General features: G+C 35.3%; 1 protein-coding gene across 1 annotated transcript in view; it reads right to left on the minus strand.

The window, feature by feature from the left end:
• The window catches only part of PTPRK (protein tyrosine phosphatase receptor type K), a 74,868-nt gene that overhangs the window by 34,834 nt on the left and 29,013 nt on the right, over positions 1 to 11,021 (minus strand). The window contains exon 4 of the mRNA XM_029284189.1: positions 4,461 to 4,621. Within this exon, the coding sequence (XP_029140022.1) occupies positions 4,461 to 4,621 (161 nt within the window). The remainder of the gene's footprint in view (positions 1 to 4,460; positions 4,622 to 11,021) is intronic.

Genomic DNA, 11,021 nt, shown 5'->3' on the forward strand with positions numbered 1-11,021 from the left:
ATGCAAAATATTTAATTAATGAAAAACAATAAGAATAATATACTATTAGAGACCACATATTTGTCTGAAATGGTATAGGGTTTCCTGCCTGAGCACAGGGTTGGATTAGATGACCTCCAAGGTCTTTTCCAACTTTATTATTATTATTATTATTATTATTATTATTATTATTATTATTATTATTATTATTATTATTATTGTTGTTGTTGTTGTTGTTGTTGTTGTTGTTGTTGTTGTTGTTGTTACATATATTCATTAATACATAAGTCAAGTGCAAACACCCACAACCTCCAGCTAAGGCATCTTGCTTCACATAAATAAAGGTGAAAAAGGTAACAAAAACTAATAGCGGGATGGGAATGTCTGCTGAATCTGTCAATCTGTCCATTTTGCCCTGGGTTTGCTCTTTGAGGTTCTAATAGATTAACCTTTGCATGTAAAAACAATGATTTTTGCCTACTTGGAGGTTCTGATAATGTCATGTCAAATATCAAATATAATTTAATGCCTTACTTACTACTGCTATTACTAATGTCATATCAAATATAGTTGTTTAGTGCTTTACTATCAGAGTAAATAAAAAGTATTCAGGAAACAATACTGAATTGTCTAGTTTAATTTTTATTCATCGCTTAAGGTTGTAAATTGTAATTCACTAATTATTAAATAGCTGAAGCTAAATAGAGGAGATCTGACATGAAGCTTTGGATGGATCTTACAAGAAAAGACTTAGTATAGATTTCAAACAGATGGGCCTATTCAGTGTTAGATTTTAGAAGGATGTTTTAGAGGTTTTAGAAGGAAACAGAGGATAAAAGTGAAGTACTTAAAACATCTAAGACATTCTTGAACAGAGTGTCCATGGTGAGTATACCATTTTGATATACCTTTCAGCTTGATCTGTTCTTAGAAAAGTATTAAGACACTAAGTGATTCATGATTCTTATTATTTATACCCACTTTATTTAAAGTGCATAGTCCCTCCTATTGCACTTAAGTTGAAGGTATGTATGTATCATCACAATATCCATGAGCTTTCTAAAAATATACAGATTTGAACCTGGAGCTACTCAGAATGTCTTGGAATACCTTGGCATTCTGCCTAGAATGCTTGTTCTGTGCCTGGAAAATGTCCTTGATACCAGTGGTATCCTTCTGGATTACCTGCTTCAGATGGGGGTTGATATACCATATAATCATTTTATTTGGCCAGATATGAATGATAGATTAGTATAATAATTACAGGGTTTAATCTTGACTCCCATGCTGTTTAAGATCTACAATGAGCCACAGGTTGAGACTTTTAGGAGAATGCCACCACATCTAACATTATTTTAACTCCTGAAGTATTTTCCTGCCTATAGAGCAGTGATGGTCCAGAATAACTTTACACCACCATCCCTAATTAGCTCCATGTTATCATTCCCCCCCCCCAGAATGGATTATGTACTGCAGAAGATAAGTTGTGCCATCAAGCAGCCATACCAGATGGGCTACACAATATTCCTTTACTGTGAGAAGAACCTTGGTAGCTCTAAGCTGGCATGCTAGAGCAACTTACTGGCAGGCTGAGCTTTGCAGTGGAATACAAAGGGGGTGACAATCACAAATATGGACAAAACTGACCTTTTTATTTTTTACCCACAGAATTTCAGTAAACATTTTAGACAATGGGCATCTAACCTGCTGTGGTAGATATTGCTGAAGTACAATTCCCAAGACTCGTTATTTCTCTCTAGAGTCCTTAGAGTTATTTTAGCGCCACTATCAGTGGAACTGCATATGGCATACCCATCTTTCAGCTCCTAAAAATTCTTGCTTACATTAGTATTGTTGGAAGAAATAAAACCTGTACAGGTAGCTCTCGACTTACAACCAATTATTTGGTGACCATTTGAAGTTACAACGGCACTGGGGAAAAAAGGGACAAGTGATCATCACACTTATGACCATCACAGCATCCCCAGTGGTCGTGTAATCCAAGTTGGGGTGCTTGGCAACTGGCGTGTATTTGCAATGGTTGCAGTATCCTGAGGTCATGTGATCACCGTTTATGGCCTTACTAGCCAGCCTCTGAGAAACAGAGTCAATGGGGGAAGCCAGATTCTCTTAATGACCATGTGACTCATCCGTCAACTGCAGTGATTCACTTAAAACCATAGCAAAGAAGGCCGTAAACCAGGCATGACTCCTGTAACAACCACCTGGTTTAACAAGCGAGATTCTGATCCCAATTGTGGTCTAAGTCAAGAACTACCTGTAGCTGAATATACCTATATGTTCTGCTAAGCACCGGGCCAGGGGTAATAATAACCTTGGCTCTTTTATGACTCGTGGACTTCAACTCCCAGAATTACTGAGCCAGCATGGCTGCGAGTTGAAGTCCACGAGTCATAAAAGAGTCAAGGTTGCCTACCCCTGCACCAGGCCCATTTTTTTAAATCTGTAACTAGCTGCTTGGACGTGCAATAAACATAAAAGTCATGAAAGAAAAGAAGATGAAGGACTAAGTCCTCACCTAACACAGCAGTCGGCACAAGTGGATCGTTGGGCACTGCAGGAAAACAAAGCTTATGAAAAAAATTCATTGCCTCCAACTGTTTTTTTTTTTTTTTAAAGAAGAAAAGAAGCACAGACTTTTTGGAACACACAGCAAAGCCTCTTCATCTTATTCGTGAAACAGGAAATACAAAACCACGTTGTAGAAAACAATGTTTGCTTTTTTTTAACAAAATAAACAGTGCGATAAATTTATACAACTGTCTAAACAGGTTGGATTTAGTCATAATCTAAGCATTTTCTTCCTGAAAGCTAAGGAGAAAAGGCTTAGATAGCTTTACCAGAGCAGCTGCCAAAGGCTAATTCAACCTTAGGAAGCAATTACTGCTCTCAGAATTCTTTGGGCTCAGCAAGGAAGACAAGCCAGAGTTTTAAGCTTCCAAATGTCTAACTTTCTTAGTAGAGCAAAGTTTTGGCATGGCTTGAGTAAAGCTGTGGCTGGCCAACATTCCTGGGGGAATTGGCAGGCAACGATAAAATTTGGCCTCTTGGGCCCTGCAATTGGTCCTATGCAACATAATAGGGTTTCATTGCTCATTCCAACCATTATTGGAAATGAGGGAAATACTCTTAGTTGACGGTGGTGGCTTCCCATTCCCAGATTTGGCCTGGATTTTTCAACAACCACCTTCGCATTGTGTTCCCTATTGTTCAAATTGCTCAGTTATCTATTGAACTGGCTTGGTTTTTTGCCGGGGAACATGGGCCTGAGTAGAAAATAGGGTGAGAAAACTAAAATTGCAGCCAAATTTTAAGATGTCTTACAGACATTCAGGGAAGAAAGATCTCCTATATACCCTTCCCCTTCTCCCCCGTATACATCTGCATCGCATGCAGTAAAATATTGTTTGAAAGAATTCATAATACTCTTTTTGGTAATGCCCTTATGTTTCTTCAGCTTTGCATCCTAGCCTATAGTAGTTTCTGTTCTGAAGTTATTGGCAGCAGTGCTGTTGTGTAATTAGAATAAACAATACCCTTTAATGGAACTCATACACAGACATACAGACACACACAGTTACTAATTAGACAAGGATCTAAATATAAATACAATATCCCAAAAGGTTGAAATAAAAAGTAATTTGAGTATCAAATTATTTGTGTATATGTACACACATATGCATACAATCATAGTAGGTTAATGTGAGAACAATGATAAAAAAAACCTCCGATTATATGGAAATCCGTTTTTCTCAGACATGATTTTACAGATTTTGAGATTCCATTTGCAAAATACAAGGTGGTTTTTTTTACAAAAATATATGCACTTTTGCAATTTAAGTTTTAAAGAGCTACAATTCTTTCTATACAGAGAGAACAATTGTATCAATCCATATATTGCATGTTCAATGTTGAAGGAAAAAAAGTCAACATCTTATCATTTTCTGTGGATTAATACCAGGAAAATATGATGTAATACTAGAGTTTTTAATAAAAGAATAGAAAGTAATCATGGCCTGCTGTTTCCGAAGCAATTTACATGCTACAAAACTGCAACAGTAATACACTGGGAGATCACTTAAAATATTATCTTGAAAAGGAATTTGCTGTGGGAATTTATATATACATTAGTTCTCTAAAGTACTACCCTTTATGTTTCTCATCTTTGGACCCAGCACTTATCAAGCAAAGAACTGGGAAGGTATTAAATTATGGCTTTGGAGTAAACTTTCTACTGCTTTTTTTAGAGAATAGCCTCAGAAAATTATATTTTATAAACATGTTTTCTAAATTTCTCTGTGTTTGATTTTTTTTTTGGTCTGCAAGGACAAACATTTTGTAACTGTACTATAGCATTCCCTTGCATAAAATATATATTTTATGGCACCAAATGCAATGTACAGCAGATATAAACAGAGGCAAGATACTAACTTCAGTGGCAGTGGGACTATCATACTTACATCTGGGGTTGAAGTTATGACAATCCGTAAAGGTGACTGAAAGAGGATCCTCTGCATGGATGGTGCTTTGATCAGCATAACTCCGATCCATGGCATTCACCATATGGGTCATTTCTTGTCTGGTGTTTCCCATGGCATCCTTGCGCTTCTTAGCCAGTTTACTGCCCAACCAAAATCAAGAAAAGAAAAGCTTTAAAAAGTAATCACACTTTTATTATCTAATCTTAACAGCCCATTCAATGGTGAATGAATCTATTAGACCACTTTAGAGTTTATGGTAGCCATATACTTGAGTTTCTATCCTAACTTTTGGGGGGAAAGCTATGTTTGCAATTTAAGACATTTAGGGAATCAGTATGCACACAGAGATATTAATTCAATTCTAGAAGGAATCACTTTTCAGCAGGCAAGTTCAGGATTTTAGCTCTACACAATTCATCTTTTTACAATACCAGACTATGGCAATAATAGAAATGTTATACACATTTGCTTCTTATAACAGTTGCCAATGTTAGAGCTGCTTTGCACTTTGCAAATGCACATTATTTCAATATTCATAATTATTCAAATGAGAACTTCGGCCATTGTTTTATTTCTTTGTGAGCATATCCTATTTTTTTAAAAAAAATAATTAGTACATTATGATGGTATAAATAAAAATCTGAAAAAAATACCTTAATAGGTAACACTTTATAATTACATTTTCCATTCCATCTATATTATGAAACATGGTTTGATCCTTCCCAGTATACACATTCTTGGATAAATATATATCAACAAAATCAGGAATATAGTTTTATATTTATTTAAGCTACCAATTATTTTCACTTATTTTTTTTCTGCAGCATAACGAATAGGAAAGGGGACAAAGTTTCTCTTTCAATATTTGCACTTTTTATGGGTTTCACCTCTTTCTACATCATGTTCAATATTGCCCAGTTTGCTTTTTAACATATATATGAAAATGCTGAGGTAGGTTATACTGACTTATACTGAGGTAGGTTATACTGACTTTGGGACTTATGCTATAAATATGTTTATATCACTACTTGTTCTTTTTTGTTTCCATCGATATCCAAGGAAGGTTTTTAAACTAATTTCCTTTGTTGGCAATACATGGGAAGAAATCAAACAAATAAAGGCTTAATCTAGAAAAATCAACAGTCAAGATAATTTTGGTCAAGAGAGGCATTGAATTTTTATAGAATTTACAGTCTTCCTCAATATATGTTTAGCGCTTTGTACTCTCAGAGCTAGTCTTGAAATTGGAACCCCAAATTTAGGCCAAGCTGGGAATAAATCAAGAAGGCCAGCTGGACTTATGTTTGGAACTGTCAAATCTGACTTTGATGACGTATAACTTGTATCTGCACTACTTTTATTCACATATTATTTCATTACTATAGGATATATTATCTGTTTTATTTTATTAAATGCCATGGCTGATATTCTTATTTTGTATACCTATCTCTACCTCTGTCTAACTATTTATCTATCTACACTGTTTTTTCATGTATAAATTCAGTGTCAGTCACACAATTTGACAATCTCACAAGAACTGGATTATCTATGACAGGAGTAGGCAACCTTGGCTCTTTTATGACTCGTGGACTTCAACTCCCATGCTGGCTCAGGAATTCTGGGAGTTGAAGTCCACGGGTCATAAAAGAGCCAAGGTTGCCTACCCCTGATCTATGAAGTTAGCATCCACCTACAAGCACATATTATTATGTTCCATGGTAGCAACTAATTGTGTCTCTAAGTTATGAGCAATTGTTACAGGCAGGTTTATTCTAAAATCCACAAGGCAGAGTGATAGCATTAAGTAGTCAACACTGTCCAAGTTGATTGCCCATTCTAAACTATATAAATAAAATGTCCCTGTGATTGTTTATCACAACACTTACTAAGTGAAGCTAAAGATGCCTCCCCTACAGAGATGTTCACAAATTATCTAGGCAGATGATTTCTTCCTTAAAATAGATGTCACTGAACGCAACTTAATGCCATTAAGACCTACTTAGGAAATCACTTTTATCATTCTTATTCTCAGGGAAAATCCAGTCAAAGGTAACATAAGGACCTGGAATTTGACAATTATATAAAAAAATACTATAGTATTGGAAAAGTACTCTTTAAGTGCTTTGTCACATTAACCTAGATTGCTTCATACTTGATCCACTTATTAAGACATAAGGACATTTATTCATTTTTGGCATTTGGTATATGGCATATTAAAGAAACGTTAAAGTTCTCATGGCACTACAAAACAGCTGCTGGGAAGGAGAGAAGGGCAGAAGCTCAGTAACAAAATATGAGTATTTTTTTTTCAGAAAAAGAAAAAAAGATTGAACACTAAATCCTATACTTCTTTATTTGACCTCCCAACACAAATGTATCTCCCTCTCTTAGAAAGAAAACTGATGAACAAATAATTGGGCCAAAGTACTTATCTAACAACATAAGACTTGCCAAGGTCACCTTAATCTAGCATTTTGTTTCTCACAAAAGATAATCAGATGCTGCAGATGCTACCAAGAATCTGTTCCCTTAAAGCAAAAGATATCGGTTTAACCAAAGGTAACATGGCAACGTTAAGAAAAACTCTCTTCCCCAAACTGTGCATGTAAACACATACAAACAAAATGCAAACAGAGTATGCTTTCCTCCATCCCATAACAAGAAGAAAGAGAGAATGAAGCTGGTAGCTGGGAGAACTGTAGGGTGGAAAAAGACCACATTAGCCTACAAACCAGACATCTTAATGGGAATAGCTTAAGAAAATTGGGCAAGGAGACTATCCTTGGTGACTACAAGCTTCCTTCTGTCCGAATTTATCCAGTGGGATGGAAGGAACCTGATAAGTGCTACCAAAATATAGATCAGGTAGGGAAAAAAATGAAAATCAACAAAGTATTGTGCTAATGAGATTTTTAGGAGAAAAACAACCCCCCCCCCCAATGGTAGGTGTCCTACCAGATCTGAAGACCTGCAAGAAGAACTAATGGGTGGCAGATTTTAATTGTTCCATACAGAAGAGGTAGGGGAAAATGTTTGTTTTCCCTCTATGTAGTGGTCACATTACAAAAGGAACCTTTGTACAGATAGTCCTCGGCTTACAACAGTGCAATTAGTGACCGTTCAAAGTTACAGCAGCACTTGTAAAAGTGACTTATGACCGTTTTTCAAACTTATGACTATTGCAGCATCCTCATGGTCATCTAACAAAATTCAGACGCTTGGCAACTGACTCTTATTTGTGATGATCGCAGTGTCCTGGAGTCATGTTTATCACCTTTTGTGACCTTCTGACAACCGAAGTCAACGGGGAAGCCAAATTAGCTTAACAACCGTGTTACTAACTTAACAATTGCAATGATTCACTTAACAACTATGGCAAGAAAGGTCAAAAAAAATGGGGCAAAATTCACTTAACAATTGTCTCGCTTAGTGGCAGAAATCTGGGGCTATATTATGGTCATAAGTTGAGGACTATCTGTACATTTAAATTCAGGTAGAGTTGAAGACACACTAGTAAATTCCAACTTCTTGTGGCCATGCGGACATCTCTATGGAGAGGTTATTTGGCAAATTACTGAAGTTCTTTCTTATTTTTTTCTTCTAGGATGCTCATTTTATTTCCTAGACTAGTTTGCAGTCCTTGGATTTCGTGGTAATCGCTCATCGAAGCACTAACAAGACCCAACTTTAAAATATTTGCCCTATGGTTAAATCCTACTACAGTGTGATAGCTGTCCTCTTGCATGGGTGGGGAAAATAACATGGTGAAACTGATGGTGATTGTTCCAAATTTCAGGTACTACCTTGTTGTGTACACATAATCTACATTGAAGAAAATCAGAAACTTTCTACATGCTTGTATATTTACAGGTCCGAATAAGCTTGTTTTGATTAACTGGAATACAGGCAATTTATTGTTATTCTTTAATTTTGCACTTTGTTCAAAGCATGTATTATTCTGATAGCTTTACCATTCTTCACACTAAAGTTTTCAATTAAATTATTCAATCTTAATGTCACCTCTAGGACAGGAGAAAAAGAAAACTAACCAGTTGCATTTTACTAAATCCCTTTCTGAAGCACCAATTTATAAATCTTCACAAAAATCCTCCAGTATTTGAAGTGGAGTTCTGAGATTCAACTAGATTGAACTAACTTTCTGGATAGGACAAGCTGAAAAACCAACAGCATTTCAGTCTTCAAAAAGCAAAGACATGAAAAACTTAATTTTTATGAAAAGGCCACAGCAGATTTAGGGAATTTCCACACATGATTTCTGAAGTGATGATTGCCAGGAAAAGGAAAGTACATTAAGTTTGTCATCAAACAGTCAATAAACTATGTCTTAATAATAAATGACACCTTCCTTAAGATTTTGTATGTTCAGACTTTTGAGTTGCACAATTATTCATCTGACAGAAGAGAGGATAATGCTAAAATGTGGAGAAGGAAGGAAACAAGTGATTAATGTTCAACTCAGGTTTGCTGTTAGTTACAGAGAATATTCTGCAAACATTCCAATTAGGTCTAATGAGTTGCTGATGTAGCTTTATTTTGAACCTAGAATCTTCCCCAAGGACTGCTGGGGCAGAAAAAGGAACATGCTAATAAAAATGTTGATTCCTCCATTGTTGGGGGAGGGGGAAAACTATCCAACACTTCCAACCCATCTATTCTTAGGTGAAACTTAAAAATACTGTGGTAGTCACAAACAAAAAAATAATAGAAAGTAATAGAAAGAATAAGAAATTTGATTTTGGACAAATACATACAAGCACAGATACAATATGAATATTTTTATATTGCTAGGTAACATTACAAAATGTTATTATTTTAAAGAGATACACAAGCTGAAGCCTCCCCCAAAATCTTGGCTGCAAAGAAGACTCCTTGTAAGATGCCTATGAAATTGAATGTTATTTTGCATGTGTGTGTGTGTGTGTGTGTGTGTATACATATGTGTATATGTATACATACAAATGGAGGAGAGCCAGGTGAATCTATGATAGGCCAAAACCAAAAATCTGGTAGCACCTTTTCATATTAACAATTTTAATTAAAAGACATAAATGTTTGTGGACTGCAGCTTATGCAATGATATCGGATTAAATCAAATATTGGTATCGACTTTTTGGAATGTGAACCAATAAAAACATGAAGTATGTTCCTCAGCTTGAAAAATTTTGTACATCTCCAATTAAAGGTACTATAAAAGTTTTTATGTCTATATTTTTTATAATCAACCTTACAACTCTTCTTGAAAATGTGGTTTTGTAGAAACAGATCCTCGGATTCAGCGATAGTATTCTCTGAATCATAGTATTCCCCCCAAAACTTTTTAGCAAACAGTAACTCCATGTACCATTGGTTCTTCAGCTCAGCACAGACAGCTAAGAAATGCTGAACGTGTGGCAGCATCTGGCTTTGTCTGATTCTGAAATAATGGACCTGGTTGGTACTTGGATGGCTATGTACAGAATGGGAATTATTGTAAGCTACACTGAGAATTGGAAAAAATATAATGGAAATAAAGAAGGTAAGCTACTTTCATATCATTTCTAAGAAAACAAGATTAACACATCCCTGAAATCATCAGCCATCAAGAATAACTCACAGGAGAGTTAAATACTTTAGATACTAATTATAGAAGAGTATTATTAGTTGTGACATAATTCTTCTGCCTACATCTACAGAACTATTTCAAAAAGAGTCCTAGTGAGAGGGAAGATATATCCTATGTACATATTTAATTACTCCTAGCTGTGCAAATTGTTATTTAAAAAGGGAATTACAATTTTTCATAATAAACCAAAGGGCATTAGTCTACAGAGGTTTAGTTAGGTTTTCTTATAACCAAAAAAACCCAACAACAACAGTTTCTACAGTAAAGTTTTGATAACTTTGCTTTAACTAAGACTTTGACTTAGCAGATTTTGGACGCAGTGGACAAAATGTATCTGTTTTTGCATGCAGCCCATTTGGTATTTTAAGTAAAATACACATCCTAAAATCACATTTAGATTCTTTGCACATTCTGCTTTAAACCAACCTGACCTTTTCCCTATTAACACATTAAATCCAGGATTTATTCTGTTTGGCAAATGATTACTATTTATTTGCCAAACAAAGCTTCATTGCAATGCAAGCTGATGCATGCTTATATGATAGGCTTATTTAATTTTGCTTAAATTCTGCCCATGAGAGATCTCTTCAAAATAGCAACAATCAGATATTCAAGCTGGAATACAAACTATATTTTGATATACTTGAAGGTCCTGATTCTTCAGAGAAAAGTAAAATCAGCATTCCATACTGATTAATCAGTGACTGCCCAGTCAAGGGTCCACCTATGTCCCTTCCCATATGTGACCTGAAATAACTAGGCTGAAGAAGCCTACTAACTTGATGGTGATAGTAATATATTGTTATCGTGTTTTATTATATCTGACAATCTTATTCTCTATTAAAGAGTCAAAGCCATTTTAAAGCTCACAAGTTAATTAACCAGGTTGATTTATTAATTTAATTAATAAAACTGCG

Source organism: Protobothrops mucrosquamatus, unplaced genomic scaffold (genome assembly GCF_001527695.2).
Source record: "Protobothrops mucrosquamatus isolate PMUCROS unplaced genomic scaffold, P.Mucros_1.0 scaffold416, whole genome shotgun sequence".
NCBI classification, from domain to species: domain Eukaryota; kingdom Metazoa; phylum Chordata; class Lepidosauria; order Squamata; family Viperidae; genus Protobothrops; species Protobothrops mucrosquamatus.